The sequence below is a fragment of the Rhizopus delemar genome, genomic scaffold (assembly GCF_000149305.1).
Source record: "Rhizopus delemar RA 99-880 supercont3.16 genomic scaffold, whole genome shotgun sequence".
Taxonomy (NCBI): Eukaryota; Fungi; Mucoromycota; class Mucoromycetes; order Mucorales; family Rhizopodaceae; genus Rhizopus; species Rhizopus delemar.
This window is the reverse complement of record NW_027137842.1, coordinates 108,071-129,494: the sequence shown is the minus strand read 5'-3', so window position 1 is coordinate 129,494 and position 21,424 is coordinate 108,071. Positions and strand designations below refer to the sequence as shown.

The 21,424-nt window shown below is 32.9% G+C and overlaps 7 protein-coding genes across 7 annotated transcripts; 4 read left to right on the top strand and 3 right to left on the bottom strand.

Moving 5' to 3' along the window:
* Positions 1 to 281: 281 nt before the first annotated feature.
* On the top strand, positions 282 to 938 carry RO3G_15323 (uncharacterized protein; the record flags this gene model as incomplete). The annotated part of the gene is made up of 4 exons (XM_067669907.1): positions 282 to 315; positions 365 to 640; positions 707 to 801; positions 921 to 938. 4 exons carry the CDS (start codon positions 282 to 284, stop codon positions 936 to 938), a joined length of 423 nt encoding a protein of 140 aa, XP_067526008.1.
* A 5,867-nt stretch (positions 939 to 6,805) lies between these two features.
* RO3G_15322 (uncharacterized protein) lies at positions 6,806 to 7,119 on the top strand (the record flags this gene model as incomplete). Its single annotated transcript, XM_067669906.1, has 2 exons — positions 6,806 to 6,891; positions 6,951 to 7,119. The coding sequence occupies 2 exons, from the start codon at positions 6,806 to 6,808 to the stop codon at positions 7,117 to 7,119; spliced, it is 255 nt and encodes an 84-aa protein (XP_067526007.1).
* Positions 7,120 to 10,647: 3,528 nt separating this feature from the next.
* On the bottom strand, positions 10,648 to 10,891 carry RO3G_15321 (uncharacterized protein; the record flags this gene model as incomplete). The annotated part of the gene is made up of 2 exons (XM_067669905.1): positions 10,648 to 10,804; positions 10,863 to 10,891. 2 exons carry the CDS (start codon positions 10,889 to 10,891, stop codon positions 10,648 to 10,650), a joined length of 186 nt encoding a protein of 61 aa, XP_067526006.1.
* Positions 10,892 to 12,905: 2,014 nt separating this feature from the next.
* On the top strand, positions 12,906 to 13,655 carry RO3G_15320 (uncharacterized protein; the record flags this gene model as incomplete). Its single annotated transcript, XM_067669904.1, has 2 exons — positions 12,906 to 13,228; positions 13,313 to 13,655. 2 exons carry the CDS (start codon positions 12,906 to 12,908, stop codon positions 13,653 to 13,655), a joined length of 666 nt encoding a protein of 221 aa, XP_067526005.1.
* Positions 13,656 to 13,979: 324 nt separating this feature from the next.
* Positions 13,980 to 15,694, bottom strand: RO3G_15319 (uncharacterized protein; the record flags this gene model as incomplete). Its single annotated transcript, XM_067669903.1, has 6 exons — positions 13,980 to 14,311; positions 14,479 to 14,592; positions 14,641 to 14,781; positions 14,837 to 14,936; positions 14,984 to 15,415; positions 15,479 to 15,694. The coding sequence occupies 6 exons, from the start codon at positions 15,692 to 15,694 to the stop codon at positions 13,980 to 13,982; spliced, it is 1,335 nt and encodes a 444-aa protein (XP_067526004.1).
* An 846-nt stretch (positions 15,695 to 16,540) lies between these two features.
* Positions 16,541 to 17,031, top strand: RO3G_15318 (small nuclear ribonucleoprotein Sm D2; the record flags this gene model as incomplete). The annotated part of the gene is made up of 4 exons (XM_067669902.1): positions 16,541 to 16,545; positions 16,597 to 16,807; positions 16,860 to 16,965; positions 17,012 to 17,031. The coding sequence occupies 4 exons, from the start codon at positions 16,541 to 16,543 to the stop codon at positions 17,029 to 17,031; spliced, it is 342 nt and encodes a 113-aa protein (XP_067526003.1).
* Positions 17,032 to 17,102: 71 nt separating this feature from the next.
* On the bottom strand, positions 17,103 to 18,436 carry RO3G_15317 (uncharacterized protein; the record flags this gene model as incomplete). Its single annotated transcript, XM_067669901.1, has 2 exons — positions 17,103 to 17,107; positions 17,140 to 18,436. 2 exons carry the CDS (start codon positions 18,434 to 18,436, stop codon positions 17,103 to 17,105), a joined length of 1,302 nt encoding a protein of 433 aa, XP_067526002.1.
* Positions 18,437 to 21,424: the final 2,988 nt, after the last annotated feature.

Sequence of the window (21,424 nt, the reverse complement as noted above, 5' to 3'; positions counted from 1 at the left end):
TTAAAATATAGACAATGACGCACAAATTGTAGATTTTATAAACTACGTATATCGACCGGAAATAGAATCTTCACCAGACTCCTTATACAAGTTAAACTATGTATATGACAAAGAAATTTTAGGAATTGTTTGGACTTTCACAAAAAAATTTGACAAAACCACACCTTTGGCATTCACCCAATGGTTGAACAGGCAAAACGTTGACTTCTTATCAAATGAGCCAGAGCGTAAAACTGTAAAAGGAAACACAGAAAGCAAAAAGATAAGAAGGCGTCATCTAAATGTTTTGGGATAACAGTTATTATGGTAAGGCTCGTAAATGACATTGCAAGATAAACAAAATAAATTAATTCCAGTTTTGTAGTTGATCTTGCGAAAAACATTATAGATGTAATACCAAGACATCATGCCTACATCAACCAATTGAAAAAAGATGGATATCATATCATTGGCTACTATCGAAAGTCAAAATCACCAAGTAACAATCGAATAGCTTTATTGCAAAGAATGGTGAATATATTACGACAAAGGTCACTTGTAGACAAAGTTTTCGTATCACCTTACAGCAACGTAAAGCAAGATTTAAATGATAAAGATACTTTATTATCAGAATTAGATCAAGTTAATGGAGATACTGAAGGTAAGAAACTAAATAATAACATGATCAATCAAATTTTGAAAAAGAAATTATTCTTTAGATTTTTAGCTTTTATTCAAAACAATGATAAAGTTTGTGTGGTGGCGTTAGATTACGCAGGGTTCACCACTAATATGAGTGATTTAAAAAGTATTTTAAGGCAAGTAAGCAAATAATATGAAATCTGAAATAAAAACTCAACAAATAATCTTGTAGTGACTATCCTAAAATGCAAAAAATCATCATTGACTTGTATTTCTTTGAAAATTAAAGTTTTTGATAGAGATCAATTGCTGAATAATGTGGAAGAGTTGAAACTATTCAACTGTCGTCCTAAGTACAAACAACGAAGCAAATAGGCGACTTACTGATTTTAAAGATATAATGGCTACTATCGATGTCAATGAATACACGCCTTATTAAAACTTTTATTTATTGAATCAAAGAGTATCTATTAAAAACGAATTAATGCTATATCTCTTATATTTTAAAGGTTCAGAATCTATTCTCTCGTTGCAAAGTAATGTTGGTTGTATCGCTCTTAATCCTTATACTCTTTGATGAGTTTTAATAAACATAAAAAAAAAAAAATAAAACGAAAATGGACGAGTTTGGAATTAAATTTGAGCGTTCTTTAAAAAAAGGGGGGTTAAAGATAATTATGTTAAAATTATACGTTGTTCTGATAGTAAAAAAAATCCCTTTAGATTATAATTCATACTATCGGTCATGAAGCTATTTGATTTGCTTAAATAAGATGTTGATCATAAATAATCTTTCTTGCTTTGAGAAAGACTGTTACATCAAAGTACTTCAAAAAGAACTTTTCCTTGCTGAGATTGTTGAAGTTAAAAAATGAAAATGTAGCGGCATAATAATATAAATGGATATTTTTTTTTGGAGTAAAGCGTCTTAATAAAAGGGGAGCATATTCTACCCTATCTATCATTTTTAAAAATATAACCTATTAACCCAAAAGTACCTTCCACTGCATAAATATCACATGTCTTTCGCATAACAACCGTCACTTGTGAAATTAAAAAAAGCAGTCAAAGCCTTATCTGAAAAGTATAAATAAGATCGCTATTCTGACCTTTTTTCTCCTCTTAACTAATCACTAACCACTGCCCTTACTTTAAAGGTTTGTGTCATAAAACATATTATATTTTTATAACAGATTTATGGTATTGTTTTGTGGCTTGGTTTATGGTTTGTTTTTGGTTTGGCTCGTGGATCAAAAACCTTTCGAATTACTGGATGCTGCAGCTGAAGGTGAGGAGAAAGAATGTTTTCATCCTGCCTGAAAGGGACGCCTAGATGGTGGGAGTTTTTTTTACCAAAAACTGTCGCGGAGCAGACTAGTTTTTAAAATTTGTCTTGGCCAGGCAAATTATTTTTTAAATCCCAATGCAAATGAAAAATAATAATAAAAATAAAACTTTAGTGCTACATGTTAACATTCTCTAGAAGTCATATCGTTTATTTCTTGTTCATAGTACACAATGCAACAGTAGCAAATGCTTAAACTTTTATAATATATAACTCTGCTGTAAACACAACATTTATTTAGTATCTTTAGTACCGTGCAGCGGCAGTGTTATTCCTTTTTCTTTCTTTTTTACTTTGAAAAAAAAAAAGTTTAACCAAGTAATTATGCTGTTCACCATTGCTATTGAAGCATATGCCAGTAATTTCAAATTTTAATATACTCACTTCCATGTCTGCATTTAAAATATGACTATTGTTTTCTCCAACCCCACAATACACTGAGCTCACTCTATAAATACAGGTGGTTTAACATGTAAATTTGACTAAGAAAAGACAATATCAATAATAATAACAAGTCTTTCTCTTTATTTTTTTTTCAAGGCAAAATAAGTTATTTTCATAAAGTCATGACAAAATCGAAATTAAGAAGAATGTTTTGAAATGCATAACATTGTTTGAATAAATGGCAAATCTTTTGAAAAAACTAATCCAAATAAAGCTTCAATTAAAATATTTCTCGAAATTATCTACTATGGATTGAGCATATATACATATAAAAAAATGAGAGTTCCAAACAAGTAAGAGAAAACGACCTGAATAAATATGTTTAGACAAAATATTTTATTTACAGGCTTAAATGAGCACGCGGCGCTTCAAGATAACATAATTCCCCAAGCCAGATCAAATGAGATATAAAAGAAACTAAAAGATCCCTTATGGGAGCAAGGGTAAAAAAAAAAAAAAAAAAAAAAAAAAAAAGAAAAGGACAGAGGGGGGAGTAAGAAGTAACTTGTGAATAAATCACTGTTTGGAAAACCTGAATAAATACAGTTCTAAAAAAAAGCGTCATCTTCAAATCCCGATACCGTTGATCATGTTTGAAATCACATTAAAAGCTATCAAATATGAGTATAATACTAAGCCTAGTTGCTTTATTTTTTATTTTTTTTGCTATCTTACGAAGGAGATTCACATAGAGTCCCTATTACTTGGTTGTATTCCTAGGGTTTTTTTTTTTTTTTTTTTTTTTTTTTTTTTTTATGCAGCTTCGTCGACTTTTATTAGTAGAGTTTAATACAACTGTACATTGTCGATTTGCTCACTCTCGTGCATCCTTCTTAACTTGCAGAATCATATCTTCTTTTGCTCACAAAGCTTTAAAAGAGTCAAGATAATTCCATATTTTTTTTTCTTGGAATTTTCATCTTCACTTACGCCTCATTGAAAAAAAAAAAAAAAAACACTTTTAATTCTTACTTCTCCTTTTGACAACCAATCAAGCAGTAAAATGAACAAAGATAACCTTAACGACACTTAATGCACTCATCGTAAGCCAGTTTCTTACCATGAAAAAGTAATTATTCTTCAATTTTATTGTGAAGCTTCATTTTTGTTGCGGCAGAAAAACATAGTTGATAAACATGCGAATTGCCGTCTTTATGAAACCTACAGTGGTTAAAAAAGATGGGGCTGATAATAAGCTTTCAGTCAAAAAGATAATGATTATTTACAGCCAGGTTGAGGTATCTGTTATTTATAAAGTCGTTTTGAATCAATATACTGCTGTATCATTGGGGTTATGAAGACAGCAATTGAAAAGCAAATAAAGTTAAGTATCAAGGTTGTTAATGTATAATGAAGAATGTAAAGTATATGTCCCAAACAGAACTACTTTCAATGCAATGATTACGTTGTCAACTTGATTCTGCTAAGGAAAGATTTCTTCTTTTTTTAGTTATTTCTATAAAGACAGTCTGTATTTATACTTGGTAAAATATACGTCTTTGTTACCAGTAACTATATTAAAGTATATCATAATCAGTTAAAATCTTATCACTTTGATCACATTAAAAAAGTTTGTATGGATAGAACAATCAATATTCATTTACAAGCTGTTTTATTGACTACCAACAAAATGCTGCACATGTTCCAGTTAGTGCAATAAAAAATAGTAAGAGAGGGTCAACAATTTAATTATTTTTCACAAGTGTAACACCACTTGAAGAAACCTCTTGAGAGAATAGGAAATTTGCTTTTTACCGTCTATAAGTTTTTTATTAGAATATATCAAAGGGTTTACAACCAAAAAAAAATTTTAAAACAAATGGATTTTATTTATTTGTTTCATGTATTTGGAATGGGTTTATTTCCTTCTGTAAAAGATTTCAGCGCAATTTAAAGTGCAGACTATACTCAGTACGCCTTCTGTTTTCTGTCTTTCTAAATGGAAGGACAGAAAGATAGCATGACTATAAACAAAAGTGAAAATGACTCAAAAAGTACTAGTTGCTACGGTAGAAGATCATAAAGTTAAGATTAAGATTTAAAGGAAAAATCTAGAAAGAAACTTTTGTAATATAAAATAATCCCTGTCTTTGTTGAACAAGTTTTGTACAGCAAATAAAGAGGGAATACAGAGGATGAGGCTGCTCTGGTACAAAAGATGAAGGGGAAGCCTTTGTTGTTTTGAGGTAAATTACCTCCTATTGTTTCATGAATCATGACTTCTGACACAGTAAGATAATTTTCAAAATTGCTTCACTATTTTATAGCCTTCTAAAGAGAAAAAGGTATACAAGGTAAACGACACAAATCATGTGTAACGCAAGCACAGTATTGTTTATATTTAAAATGCAAATATTGTGATCAACGAAATTCATCATCCTAACGTAATTCCAGATCATGTTGTATATTCTTGAGCGCTGTTGTGGCGTTATTTATCTGTGCTGCTACATTTTTGGCAAAAGCATTGTGGAGAAATGAAATGTTAAAGTTAACACCAGCTTTATTATCTGTTGAAGAAAATGTTCAACATTGTCTATAATCTCATAAAAATCAATCATAAAGCAAGTGAACCTGTAGAACGTTTTGGAAATATTTTCTTGATGCATTTTTGGAACGAAAAGGAAAGATCAAGGGGACTGATGTCATATGTAAAAAATATGTGTGTAAATGTATCACAAGAATTACCAAAAGATCATTATGGAACATCATGAGGTTGCAAATCTTCCGGTATCAATTTCCGGTTTACAAAAGTTTTTTTTATAGGTCTTTGAATATCAGTTCGCGGCTTTGTTGACCCCCTCAGTTTCCTAACTTCTCATGTACAATCAGCGGTTTCTTCTTGTGTAATTTACGTAAATGCTTGATGCATTTTCTTTATGAAAATGGCCAATTTGAGACTCTGATCAATTTCATGCAGCACAAAAAGACATGAGCTTATTTTTTATATTACTGGATTCACTGTGTTCACAAAGCTTAAAAAAATCGAAAGAGCAATCAGCCAACTTGAGACAGCTTTATCCAGAAAGTAAAAACTGATTCAATCCCAGCTGAGCATAGAAAGCAAGCTGGTTCTTGTCGGTGGTAGTTGGGAAATTTGTTGGAAGAAAGGTTTCAATACAGGAACCGAAGGTTGAGCCCAAAGCTTATCCTTTGAACAACATGGCAAACTATAATTAATAAAATGGCCCTAAGCTCTTTCGAAAAGTCAAGTAAGATATCATAAATAACAGCCCTCAGAGAAGTGGTATAGCAAAGCTCACGGAACAGTCTCTTTCAAGTTAGTTTCAATTTTTAAGTACACCATAATGAGGTTCTTTTTGGCTGATATTATATAATGAAGTATAATGCTAGATAAACCCTTTGTATAGCATTCAAATTTGTGCTATTTACATTTTTTTTTTTCAAATCGATCAAGTGCTTCTTTGATCTTAACTTTGCATCTTTTGCATAAAGATTTTAATTTTAAGCCCTATTCAAATCTCCATGCATTTGTGAAATTCGTTCTGAAATAGTGCTAGGTATTCGTAATTAATTGTGCATGTTGAGGCGATGGATTGCATGCTTGTTTGTGAATGTCTAGGTCGGATGGGGAGGACAGAGCTCGGATTTGCTGCCAGGAGGCAATCCAGGATGTCAATTTTTGCAACGAATACATTTTTTCTTCTCATTAATAACCAATGGATTGGATCAAGAGAAACCACTAGCAGATAATAGGAAATCAGTTTAGGATTTTTATATTGTTTTTGAGAATCCAGATCCTACTGTAGGAAATGCTTCTTGATAGACTTGAAAGTATTGATATTGAGCTGTTTGACAGCAGAGAAGCGCTTTGCTTACGTGAAACTTGTATAGTTTATGCTATTATTAATGCCTGTCATGCTATGTGTGTAGCATGAGGTTTATCAGAGAATGTTTGCAGATAGTGTGAAAGAACGAAATTGGAATAAATTTATTCATTCTTGTATTATTGTTATACACTACAGACGACTCATGTCTTTGGTAGAGGCACTTACAAACTGATATTTAAAACATTAAGCTACTGATATGTGATTGAACAGTGAAGAGTGAATGAAGTCGCAAAAAGACCTTTCTTACACCTTATTGACAATACATCCTTTAATGGTGTACACGTATATTATAAAATCCTATCGTATGCTTATTAAACTATATAAAAATTTTGAGCTATATTGTCAATGATGCTAATGATGTTTATATCTTTTAAAGAAACCAAAAGAAAAGGGAGATCAAGCAAGCTTCTGAAGAATTTGTGTAACATACTACTTGTGACAGCGTTTACTTTTTTACTGAATTTTTAATTTTTGTTAGTAAACCCTAGCGTTATAGAAATGCCGAAACTTTTTAACAAAAAAGATGTCATTCTTTGGTGGAGGAAACATGCAAGCTAGACAACAGTCTATTAACCCCCAAAACATTGCTTTGGCAGAGCAAGAATTGGAAATGGTTACTGATTTGTTCAACAGGTATAAAAAAAATAAAAAACGCTACACCAAATAGATCTAAAACAAAAAAAAAAAAACAGAATTGCTGACTCATGTCACAAGAAGTGCATCTCAACAGAATACAACCAAGCCGACTTAACTCAAGGAGAGTCTGTTTGCATTGATCGCTGTGTTGCAAAGTTTATTGAAGTTAATTCCAAGGTTGGAGAAAAGATGCAACAAATGGGTGGTCAACAACAACAACAATAAAAAAATGCGCATTTTCACGCACTAGAAGAAAATAGAAGACTAGTGTTTTCTTTTATAATAAAGATATTTTTTACATCTAAAATTGTATACAGTAAACAGGAGAGATTTCTTGTGTACATTTGTTTTATAGAGCAAAAGAGTGTACCTTGTGTTCTTTTTTAACTTGTAACTAGACCGGATATTTATGAATCATTCTCACAACTTGGTAGGATAAGATAATAATAAGAAATGTGCTTTTAGAATAGGAAAGCCCAATAAATTTTCAAATTCATAAGCCCAATTGGACGCGTGGTGCTTTTTACACCTGTTTATCCGACCAGGACAACTATAACAAAAACCAATAAAAAATAAAAAACCCTTTTGGGATCAAGGAATAGTACGAATATCTTTTTTTTCAGTGAAGGCGATCCAGCCCAGATAAGATGGAACATTGGCTGATAAACGAAGGATCCAGGGGGGCATCCACACGATTTGAACGAGAAATCTTTACTGATAAACTAAAGGGAACGACAGAGTACTTAACAAAAAAACACACTGTAGATTAAACTATAGTTGAATAAAGTTAAAATTTAATATTGGTTTTTTCCAAACGACTTGCGTGTATGTATTTATTTTTATAATACAAAATATATAGAAAAGCGCAAAATTATATACATAAAAAAACCAAATGCGCAGATCATTTGGGAAAAACCAATATTTGATATCTGCCATATTTAGATAATACCGTGCTCTTGAAAATAATCAATAATCTTTCCTTAAATTATTAATGTGTATTCAATATGTATACATAATGCTATATTTGGCATAGAAGGAGTAAAGGGTTAGCTTTAATGTTTTCTTTTTTTTTTTTCTAAAAAAAAAACTCCCTAAAAATAACTCTATCACTTGTGTATTAACTTTGTTCCCCTTTTCTCTCCCCTCAAAACATATGTATTAATTGGATGATTTTCTTATCTTGCTATTAAGCGCCCGTTGAAAGGTTCTATTTTTATAATTTAGCAAAAATTTTAATAGCGCTTTTAATTGAGCAGTACTTTATGGTTGCATTAATGAACAAATGTATTCAAGTTTTTATATTCTTTATTTCTACCTGTGATAAGTAAAAGATCACATAAAAGGATGCATTTAAAGCAGAAATTGAATATTACTTTTTTACTCAAAAGGAAGCTACAGTTACATGGTCTACTCTGAATTTTTCTGAAGGGACTTGGGCCTTCTTGAAATGCAATTTCCAAAAAAAAAAAGAAAGGCAAACTATTTAAATTACTTTTGCTTAATTTTTTTAGAGTGAACAAGCAGAAAGCGAAGCTTTACTGGTAAAACTATAGATGAGACATGGTATGGGTATGAGAGCTTTATTAATATTCTAAAAAAAGGACAAAGTTGAATTTGATAGCAATACAAACTGTTTTTTTTATGATGAGAAATAGACAGAATCTGCTAAATATGTGCTTTTGTTATCTTGTTTTTAGACAGAAAAGTACTTGTATTCCTAAATGACGTTTGCATAATCAGCTTTCATTGTTTCTTGCAGGTAATCATGTTTGAAGTCCTACAAAAATTGTTCTCGAATCGACATATGCAGATAAAGATATGCATAGAGCACACGACGCATTCAAAGGATCATGTTATTAACCTGCCAAAGCATATCAAATCAGAATTAATTTGTCTCTACAAAAGCATAAATCACTTTGTTTCTGTCAGTTCATATTATATGTCTTAAATGCAATCATCAAGAAATAACATTCAAATTAAACAAAACCAAAGTATGCTTAGAGTATAGTCCTGCCATAAACCTTTTTCTTCATCTAGGCCTTATAGCCAAGTGTTTACTTGCATGCTCTTCAGATTTAAATGGAAAATAACTCAAACAAAGTGAGATGATTTTATAAATAAGATTACATCACATACTCACGTAAAATACCAAAAAACAGGATATCAATCTCAAAAGGACTATGCAAATAGGTGAAGTATTGGTGATGGAACCTATCTGAGCAGCTTCATTCTGATTTCATTAAGCTGAACATGAAAGCTCAGGAGGTCTCGTGTTGATGTTAGGTCCTCCATAAGTGTGCTTCCAGTGTTATCTACATTCTTTTTTCTTCTATGCAAATAAGGATTCTGACGGTAAGTTTTCCTCTAAATTAACTCGAGTCTTTATCACCCTTATTTTTTTTTAAAAAAAAGGGAAACATTTTTATCAGCCTTGATTTGTGTGGAGCCATGGCGTCCTTAACTTTTGGTATCACTTAAAGTATTACAAAAACACTGACGCCCGCACTAACCAGCATGTTCCACTGATACACATGTACGACTTGACTGCATTATAGTATGTCTAAAGCCTGAGAGCGCCAAGTTGCTTATAGCTGCAGGTTTTGAGGCGTAGTTGACCGCATTGTAACTAAACCATTTGTATTTTGTACCTCATTCAACTCTCTTTATAGCCTTTCGTACAATCAACCATGGAATGTTCAATTTTGCAGCGAATTTCATTTTACTACTCATATCAGCAATGTAACGTCATCTCAAATCTTAAAGGTCTATCATTTGTCTTCGGTCTATGTCTTTCACTGTCGTTCGATAGCCTGCGTTATGAAAGCGTGAGAAAAAAATCCAGGAGGAAGACATTGTTGCAATCCAAGTAAAAATTAAAAGAAAAAAGGTGAGAGGAGGAAGGGTATGAAACGGAGAAAAATAAGCTTTGGTGTGACTTTAATGGAATTATATCGACTAAAACAGAAAAGTCACTCCTCTACCCAATTAGTAGCTACGCGAAAGGTTTGGCTGAGTTAAAAATAGTTGAACACTAAAACATTCAGGTAATTATCCTCAAGGCGTACCTAGAAAAGAAGCCTGTCCTTTTGGCTGTTAGAGACTTTAGTGGATATAGTAAAAAGATTGAGGATGCTTTGATAAGTCAATTTTCTTGTCGCTTCAATAAAATAATTATGGCTTGGGGCCAAAAGGAATGGCTCCGAAGATAAACTGCGAAAACTGATGTTAAGTCAAGCAGGAATATTTGAGAAAGAGTTAAAATATTCGTAACTGGTAGAATAAGTATAATGAAGACTCTAATAGGTTTATTCTTCATAAGAAAATCAACCACCAAAATAGGTCTTCACATTGTTATAGGACGAGCGCCAGCAGTACTTGAATAATTCTTTGATGAAAACCCGCAAGCTGTGATCAAAGATGCAATTAGAGGATTGACAAAGAAGATTCCAGACCTTGACGTAAAAAAAAAAAAAAAAAAAATCGAAAGTTCAGGAAGGAGGACTGCAACCTTATCATTAAAAAAGGGTAATTTTCGGCTAGAAACAACAATAAATATTCAACAGGAGATTGGGGCAAACAAAGAAATGGAATATGACAGATATGTACTTTTCCGAGAACTGTTTATTTATTGACAAATCTGGTTCCAATATTAATTTGAAGTAAGTACGAACGTGGGCGTCTAAAGGAAAAGTGGCAGTTATTACAACTCCTATAACAAGAGCACCCTCGTATTCAATTATTGGGGGGGTCATTTCAGCCATAGGAGCTGTAAACATAAGTATCCATGTACCTAAATAAGAAAAATTCAAGATGCAAAGAAAGGAAAGGCCACTTCTGAGATTGTTTCAAGAAAGAGCCAAAGATACTACAGCTGGTCATTACTTGTAATCTCTCAGTGGTACTATGGATACTACGAATAAAGGTGATGATATAAAAAGATTTTATTATAGACTTGCATCTATACATACGTCAATTGAGATAGAAGAGATGAAAGCATGCTTATCTTCCTCCTTATTTGCCTGAACTCAACCCAATCAGGCAACTTTAGGTCCTAGTGAGAAAAGAAATCAGACGCTACAAATTACAAAACATAGAACCATTTGAAGTAAAAATGATAGATTCTTTCATGAAATTCTTATTCACTACCTCAAAATCAATTTGGTAATTGTTCAAGTTCTTGTCCAATAAATAATCTAAACAAGAACAATAATAACACAAAACAACCCCCCGTTTATTCTTCACAATCTATTTACATTAATCTGTCCTTTAGAGATCCATCAATTGAGTTCAGACCAGTCCAAGTTTTTTTTATTCCTTTTAAACCTCAATAAACTTTTTCATAGATTTGCTATTTAAAGAACGGAATGACTGTAATACAATTATCTAAAAAAAAATGCTGTTTACAAAATTTTTTTATTAAAATAGGAAATACCCGCCAACTTCCTAATTTAGAAAATAGCGTAATTTAGTTCATGTCTGAGTTTATAGAAAAATTATTCTATTTTGTTCTAAAAAGAAGAAATAAGAAAAAATCTATTTTGATGAAACTCGTTCTTTTTTTTTTTCTTTATTCTCTCATAAAAAGTTTCTTTAAATTTCTATTGGAGAAAGCTGATACTTTCTTTTTTTATATAAACTCTTTTTTTTTTTTTTTTTTTTTTTTTACCACCTGTCAATTCTTTAAAATGAATCCTTTAAACAATATTACTTTAAATTCTGGACAGCCTTTAAACTCTTCTCCTTTATCAAAAAGTGATCAAAACCTTATTGAATTTACACCCTGTTTATATAAAGCCAAGGCAGTTGTTCAAGAATTACAAATATTTGGTACCACAGTGGGTCCAACACTTTATCTACCAAATTCAATAAAGCATGAAATACAGATCAATGCAAATGATTTTACTCGGCATATAAAAATATATTTGGATGAATCAATTCATAAATTTAATCAACTTTGTAAAGTACTCTTGGTTGTATTATCAACTTTAGAATCAAATCAATCAGTAAAACGAGAAAGAATTGATTCATTTCGACAAGAATTAGTAGATGAATGGAGAAAAGCAACGAATATAAAACAAGATTTACTTAAATTAATACAATACAATGACATGAAAAATGAAATTCAAAGCATAAAAACTTCTGTAAATATAACCGATAAAATGGCATTATCAATCGATAGTTATGATGAAAGTGACGGATTTATAACTTCATCTTCAGAAACAACACCAGAACCAACATCAGATTCATAACTTATTTGTAAATACACAGTGTTTTGCGTTTAAAAATCAAGATTTTGGGAAATTGTATTCAAGTTTTTTGATCAGCCAATCAAGATTTTTCAATGTATTCAAATTCTTAGCCTGCCAATCAAAATAAAAATTGGCTTAATCAAAAACTTTCTTAAATCATTCAAGTTTTTTTGTGGATTAATATCTTTTATATAAAAAAAAACCATTTGTCTCAATATGATTCAGCATGTCTTACTCACCCCTTGAAATTTTCTACAGTAACTTGACTACAGGCTTCTGCGATACATGGGGTGAGTGTATCAGCTTGATCGAGAAAATTTCTTCTAAGCTTTTTAATTTTTGATCAACATTCTTCCATAGGGGTTCAAAAAGGGTGAATAAGATGACATGAATAGAGGCTTGTAGTCTCGTTTGTTGATAAAATCGACTACAGTGTGGAAGTGATGTGTTCTACAGCTGTCTAGCATTATAAATACACCCTTCCTGTTATGCATCCAAACATTCATGGCAAATCCGATGAATTTTCCAATATAACAAGCCGTGGTACTTTTTGGAAACGGTTTACGCTTTCTTACATTTTGAATAAAAGCTTTTCTCTCTCTCTCTTTTTTTATTTTTTAGAAAAGAAAGTTTTTGATTAAGCCGATTTTTATTTTAAACGCAAAACTGTAATGATTCAGCAAAGGACTTCTTTCCACTTTCCTTTATTTTCTATGGATTTTTGCCTTATTTAGAAAAGTATACACAACACCAGACCTGCTCATGCCTACTGTAAAGCGGTTACAAATAGAACTTGCTGCAGCCAAGGCCGAAATCAATCGACTACAGCAACAAAACGCCTCCCTTCTTGAACGGTTAGCTCAAGCACCATCCACCACTGTACCTACGCGCGTCTCTACTGCTACCGTTCCCCATCCATCTGCTTCCCCTTCGTCACTGCAACTTAAACCATCTACCAAGCATCCCCCATCTCCAGAGCTTGAATCTGCTTCCCTCCAAAAAGCTTTCAAATCTAAATACGCTCTACCACTTTATAGCCAAATGGCTGCTGCTCGCACTTTCAGTCCCCCTTCCACCAATCAAGGGTTTAAGTATTTTTATCTCTCTATACAATGCCGCCTTCTCATTCGACAAATACGTTCCTTACTTTGACGATTGCATATCAACAGCAATCGTGTCCTAGACATTCACTATCCCGACTGTCATCTTGTTGCCATCCTCATCCATAACGACTATGAAGCTGAAGACCGATCTCAATTAGAAAAATTCGAAATTCACTTACGCGATGATCACAATCCTCTGGATCCAAACAACCTTCGAAACCCTGATTATGACAACTTCGATCAAGATGAAAAGGAGTGCACCGCATGGGGCATCTTCGCTCAACGTGTAATTCGTGCTATCCATCGCCTCAAAGGCCCTGTTCAGCGCGCTGTTGCCCACTTTTTCGTTGACAAAGGCATTCTGGCTACCGTTGTACTCAATGAGCTCTTTCCAGCCAAACAGACTTGAGCTCAACTTTTGTTTTATATGAATTCCTTTCTTGAGATCCATTTTCCAATCAGTGATTTATTCACAAGTTACTGCTTACCCCCCCCCTCCACCCTTTCTTTTTACCCTTGCTCCCATAAAGGATTTTTTAGCTTCTTCCAGATCTCATTTGATCTGACTTGGGCAATTAGGGTGTCCTGAGATACCGCGTACTCATTTAAGCCATTAAATAAAAGTATGATTATTATTTAAACGGAATACTTTTATACTTTAGGATGTAAAATAATAAAAACAATTTTTTTTTTCTAATTTTCATATTATTTATTTTGGTATACAAACTCATAATTACTCTTGATCTGGTGATTTACAAACAATTTTGTGTCCTGTTTTCCAATGTTCCTTTTGGCATTCTCGGGAACAATAAGCCACACGTTGACATCTGCCACATCTTTTAAAGCTTCCGGGTTCTTCTTCTTTCTTGTCACATTCTCCATTAGCACATTGTTTATGCATAGAGTTATCTCCTTCTTTGGCTAATTGACGAATCAATTTTTCCTTGTCTTCTGCACTCAATTTTTCAAAATTCTCCATGTTTTCCTTTTCCAACGCGACACGTGCTGCCATCTTGGCTCTCAATATACGCACCAAGTAATTATAGGCTTGAAGATCTCCACGAACTAAAGCAAGTTCCATATAATTTTGTGCCTTGTCCATGTCATAAAGTCCATAATCTTTTGACCCAAAAATCAAACCAAGCATCAGCATCGCATCCGCATCTCCATTATTAGCTGCATCCTAATAACCCTTTCTTATTAACAAATTTGTATTCTTTATTTATTTATACTTGCCTCCATTAATTCAATACCAGTCACTACATAGTCTTCAGGTTCACTACCAGGATTACCTGCTTCTTTAGCTAATTCTGCATTCTTAGACATCAACAAATACATTCTACCCACTATAAATACTATTAATTTCATCTCTCTTTTTCTTATATAATACATACATGCATTACAAGATGGAGAATATCCCCATTGTTTAGCTCTTTCAAAGTATTCAATAGACTTTTTAATATCCTTAAATGCAGCTGTCTCATTCACAAAACCTTGATGAATCAAACCCAAATTATGTGCTGAATCAGGGTAACCTAAGATATAAAAAAGTCAATATTAAATCCCAAAAAATGGGTTTTATCGTCTCACCTTCATCAAAAGCCTTTTTATAATAGCCAATAGCCAATTCAAGATTCTTTTCACATCCAATACCTTGCTCCAAAAAATAACCGACTTTATGACATGCCATCTGTTCATAATAAATATCTTTCTTATTATTCTTATTCAAATATTTACCGGATTCAATAGATCTGCTGCCTTCTTATACCACTCATAAGCAAAGACCTTTGGATCTTGTCCATTCATATTCTGTCCACCTGCCAATTTCTCTTCTTGCATATAAATTGAACCAATCTGAACAGCTGCCATTGTATACCCTTTATCAAATGCACGTTCCAATAAATGTTTAGCACCTTCAAAATTGGGACTTGCCACAGGACTCATTGAGGCGCGATCATCAGGACCAGAAGGCTCTCGACGAATACCGCCATACAGTAAACTGCCCATGACAAGGTCATGTACCGAGCTATCCTGTCCTTCTTCCAGTTTTAAGCCATCAGCTGCCTTGTCAATGTTCATATCTGTCGTGGATAGTTTTTCAACAGCTTCTCGTTGAATTTCATCAAACAATTTGTATTCATCTGACCACTTCATATTGGCACGTTCAAGCTATAAAAAAAGAGCGTGTCTTGTTCAGCCTCTCTCTCTCTTTTGTCAATTTTCATATCCTACCTTCTTTCCCACACTGTTACGCTTTTCATATTCATTAGCAAGTTGTTGTGCGGCAATAGGCAAAGCTGTTGGCATTTGTTTAGCAAACTCAGGATCAGTTTCGTTGTATAAGGCTACTAATAAACGAGACTGTTGCTCAGTCATTCCCAAGAAGGCAGGTACTTCAATAGGTTCTCCTCCTACAATGCCTTCGTGTACATGTTCACTTTCTTCCATTTTGTTGAATTTGTTGAAAGAAAAAAATGACAATTTTTTTTACTGCTTTACCTGTCAAGTGGCTTGTGCACGGTCCTCTTTAGGTGACTATTGTACCAAAAAAGGAAACAATAAGACATCCTACTCTATTCCTTTCTTTATGCTGGATTCGTGTAAACTAATAAACTGATTCGTGACACAGAAAAAGTAATATAAGCTTTGGCACGTAGAAAGAGCCGATAGTCACCTTGGGGAGATCGAATCGTTCTATATTATCACAAGTAATCTTACTTGAAAAGTAAACTTTTATATTAATAACATATAGGCCGCAACATGGTTTACGTTGGAGTTTAGCAAATAGAAAACATTTCATAAATATGATGACTTGACAGTGAAATATACACTTGAAACGTGATGGGCAGTTTTCTATAACAGTTTGTAATAGATGTTTTGTATATCCTACACCAAGTAAAAAATACAGTCATAACCGAAAGAGTATCTGTTTACTCCTCATAGTAAATGTTGATTAGTCTAGAGAGATAGATTATCAAATAATATAATTGCGAAAATAGAATCTTATAATAAGCAATTCAAAGGATTTTATTTGCTCTGATGTTTTTTTTTACAAAACAATTACCATAAGCTTTTATTAGTTTTCTAACAAAGGGTATACAAGCAAATGTAAAACAAGATTATTAAAAGCTAAAGATGATGAGAACCTTCAAAGAAACTCAAATAAAATGAGCTTTTTTTTTTTCTTTATTTTTTTTCCTATTGGCCGTTTTGCACTGTGACGTGTTTGTGAACGAAAGTTGTTTTTTTATTTTTTCTTTTTTTTTTAATCAAAGCACCTCAATAAAAATAAAAATGAGGTAATCATCCTATAAAACACTTGTGCACGCAGACTAACAAATGTAAAACAGTACAGTTAACAAGCCAAAATCCGAAATGACAGAAGAAGAACTTCGTCAACAAGAAGAACTCGAATTTAACACTGGCCCTCTTTCTGTTTTGCAGCAATCTGTTAAAAACAACAATCAAATATTGATTAGTTGTCGTAATAACCATAAACTTTTAGCTCGTGTAAAGGCATTTGATCGTCACTGTAACATGGTGCTTGAAAATGTCAAGGAGGTAAAATAAAAAATACGCGCAATCTTGTAATTTTTATTCAATTTTCTTCTAGATGTGGACCGAAACACCTCGTACTGGAAAGGGCTCTAAAGCAAAGCCTGTTAACAAAGACCGTTTTGTTAGTAAAATGTTTCTTCGTGGTGATACAGTCGTATTAGGTAAATTTGTTGACTATTGCTTTGATGAAAACTTATGTTTTTATAGTTCTTAGAAATACTGTATAAAAGAAATAAGGAAGGGATTTACAATAAAGAGAAAAAAAAGGGATTCTATTCCTTTTTATTGAACATGCCATTTATTCTGATGATAGGATTTAGTAAATATAATGTTACTCTGTTGTTGTTGACTGTGATCCAATTCAACCAGTGTCTCTGGCCATGACAGTGGTTTATTTAATTTTCCCAGCCTTAATATTCTCAAGAGAGGTAAATCGCGTAACAAGGCGGTTTGTAGGTAATGTTTTTTGATTGGCTCCCCACCATCTGAAATAGTTAGATATTTTAATTTTTTTAAATTGGATGTGATTGAAAGGATGGTGTTTGTCGGTAGATCAACAGAGTAGAGAAAGAGTTCTCTCAGATTCACAAGATATGGAATACCCAATGAATAACCAGGGTTTTCTTCATCTCCCTGTTCCGACTTGAGTCTCAATTCAAAAACTTGCAGACAAGATGACGCTGTCTCTGCTTGACAAAAGTGAAGTAAGGCTTTGGCAGATATCATTGGGAAGCATAGCCTGAGTTCAGTCAGGTGCCGGCATTGGCTTAATCGATGAAGGGATTGATCTGTAAAATGTAAATAATGTTCTATTGTTGCATAATCAATGGCTGCTGGTAAAACAGATGTCTTGATAGGATGTTTGTTACTACTAGTAATGGTATTGTTATTCATATGTTGAGCCAATTTGATTTGTGCTGCTGGTGTTTTGGTTGTTGGCACAGTTTTTGCATAGATATTCATCTTGGGTGATAAATCCAGTTTTTCTAAAATATCAATGTTCAATTGATCAACAACTGAGTCTACTGAACCAAACCAGGTACGAGTCATTCGAAAGTCTTTCAGTTTTTTTAGATTAGACAATGCATGATTGATGGCATGCAGTAAACCTTGATCATTGCATGATAGATGAAGACATTCGAGCTGTTTACAATGATGCTGTAAGCACAGAGCAGTTAAATGACTCACATGGATATTAAGCATCTTGAGTGTTATTAAATGTGGACCAATATTCCGTAAAAGCATCTGTAAAGCAGGCTGAGTGACCCTACAAGACGAGATGTCTATATGCTCTACGTTGGCAAGACAACTGAAAGGCCTTTGGGCCATTAACGAAGGAAGAGGAATCAATTCCTGATATTGCATTGAAATTGATTTCAGATTTGGCAACTCTTTAAGCATACTAGACAAAAGGACAAAAGGAATTATGAGTTGCTGAGTAGATTTTTTGGAGAGATCCATGGTCATGGAGGATAAACCGTGTGAAGGTTGTACTTGGTAGACATGATCACGAAGTTGCTCGAATACTTTTGATTGCCGTCCCTTGATGTATTCTGGTTCCTTTGATAGTTGAAAACCGCTGATGCCTAGTTCTGTTAAGCCAGTAAAGGTTTTACATAAAGCAACCAACATGTTTTCCGACAGGTGCTTGCAGCCGCTGATATCTAAAGTCGTAACAGTGTTCGGGACTGGATCGTCAGAGGAAGCCAGTGCAATGCCGCAGTTTTTCAAAAAGGTTAAAAGTGCAGTGTTGTTTATATTATAAAAAGGCGAAAGGTCAAGATGAGACCAGCATGTGGGATGGCTTGAAAGTAATGTGTTTAATTGAGTACATGTTTGACGTAGCTGACACTTTTCTTGAATACTGTTTATATGATACACAATACGTAGTAAAAGTTCAGCAGGCAAATCCAAAATATTCATTCAAAAAAGAAAAAAAGAAAAGAGGAAATGGTGACACCTTCATACAAAAATAATAACAAAAAATGACTGAAAAAAAGATAGAAATGACGTAAAATACACTGTTTAAATACCCTTTCATTATGTTTCTATAGACTATACTAATAAGCATAAGTGTTTGCTGATAAAGATGCTTCTTTTTTTCTTCTTTTTCTTTTGGCGATCTTTGTAGTGTGCCTCTCCTTCCTTTTGAAAGATATAAATGAAATATGTAGAGCAATAAAGAGAAAGTAAGGTATTTAGATATTTTATGTTTATTTTTGAATGGTATTACCGACTGCATATCAGCTACTTGTTCGTCTGATTTACATGTCTGTACCATTAAGAAATATAAAACTAAAGCTGTTAGACAAGTTTATACAATTTAATATGTTTGCCAAGTGACAGATCATTCCCAAGTACCTGACCACGAATTGAACACATTTACTATTTTCTATGGGAATAAAGTCCTCCGAAACAAAGCAGAGCTATAATTAAACATTATCCAATCTGCTTGCTTCATCCTCTGCAACTTCAATGAGAGATACTACTATTAAGGCATATGCTCTGCAAATAGGCACATTAATTTTTATCATTAATAAAGCTAACAACACAACAACCTATGCATTTCTTGAGCTTATTTACAGAATAATAACCAGAGATGAAACCTACTCAATACAAAGCACATCTTCAAAATATTATTATGTCTTAGAATTCAAAGTACTACAGTGCTGTAAATGATGTGAAAAAAAAAAAGATTACTGAGAGATTTTAAGAGAAAAGCGATTGTAATGAAGATAATCTCTAAAGGCATTACTGCCGGCCGCTGTTTGAAAGTTGGCTTCAAAAATAATGGATAAAACAGACAATTTTTCAGAAGTGTAAGGTTTTCATCTTATTATTCATATTTTTAATCAAATGACAAGTATTTATTACAAGTGTTCATCTTCTATCTTATCTTCATGAGCTTGATCCAACAAAAAGGGCTTTGTCTATAACTCAAGGCGAAGCTACTTATAGCCAACCCAGTTACAAAAGAACGTTTGAGGACGAGAGCAACTGAAGATTATAACAAAATTCCCATTTATTGTTCTGAACATTATATTTAACAATCTGTTAGTGCCCTTCAAGGTGCTTAAACAAAAAATCTATTTAGTTGGCCTGTTTTTAATATGATTAAAGAAATATATGCATAAAAGGCTTTCATCTATCAATATCATAGTAATTAAGAAAGGCTCAAAAGCATTTTCTGTTACACAAAATTATTTCCAACGTTTATCACATCAGGACTCTTCAGACTCTTTGTTAAGATAACCCTGAAGACATAGACGTTTCATTGTGTGATCTTTTGTTAAAGTCAAATTGATGACTTTAAAAGCTATTGTAACCCAAGGAGTTTATATTATTGCTTGCTTTATGCTTCTCACATGAAAAAATTTTATAATAAAGTAAATGCACAGTTTCTATAATAGCTTCTCATACTGATTGTTACCATTACTGCACTGTTTAGCTTATTCACTTTTGGAAATGATAAAGTAAGCGTAGAACGACTAATTGTTGAGAGAGCTTCTTTGCAATAATAGTACTAGTATTAAACATTTTTTCTTTACTCTGCAATACTGTATGTACAGCCAGCTGTGTTTATTCATGAATTTGGATTATAAAAGACGGATCATGTTGATAACAAGGTAAGCTTTGAAACACCTGTGATATTACAGCTTCTATTTTTTTTAAGTTGCCTGATTGACAAAAATAAGCCTGAGTACACTTGATTCCGGAAAAGTTAGCAGAATGATACGATATACTTTGGAATACTTTGCTTCATAGTAACTTGGGTCTGAAAAAGTGGCCAAAGAATATGTTTAATTGCTGAATCGCTATTATCGCTATTTGAATATCTATATTTACTTATGTCTATTATCAGGGTGGTATAGTAAAAAAATACCCATTTTCAAAAAGACGCTTTTAGTATCCAAGCTGAATAACTCTTTAAACGTTTTGAAATTTGATTCAATAGTTTCCTGTTGCAATAGAGTTCATCCTATTCAATTAATTTATTTTCCTATCTATATATTTATGGCATTCAGTTCACGACTATAATTATACAATTGAGCAAGAAAAAAGCCTATACTTCACAATTAATGCTTGAAAATATGATAAGGCTTTTCTCTTTGCTTTTATCGACCATCTGCTGTTGTTAGTAGCAAGTCGAATTTAAACAGTCCAAAGACAACTGACTTCTGTAGATAGAATAATAAGATGCAAACACATATGGATATACCACATAAAACAGGACAATTTGAAATGAGAGATATATCGATGAAATTCAGTAATAATATGCCTTCAATTTCTAAATAAATAAACATAATAAGTTATAGTACATGTGATAAGGCAACTCTTTATTTGCCTAGAGGATCGTAATTTCCCTTATATATAACAGTGTTTTCAAAGCTTATGATCATATTTGAATAGGAGAGCATATTAATTTATTAGGTATGGATGTATCTAGTGGCTACATAGCTCGTATCAGAAAATTATAGAAACCATCAGATTCTACAAGCTAGATAACATTATAGAAACACAAAGATCGCGAAAGAGTAAAAGAAAAAAAAAAGCCCCCGGGAAAAGGACCCCCCTCTAAAAGGGAAGGTTTTGAACAGGGAATGCCCCCCCCCCCCATTT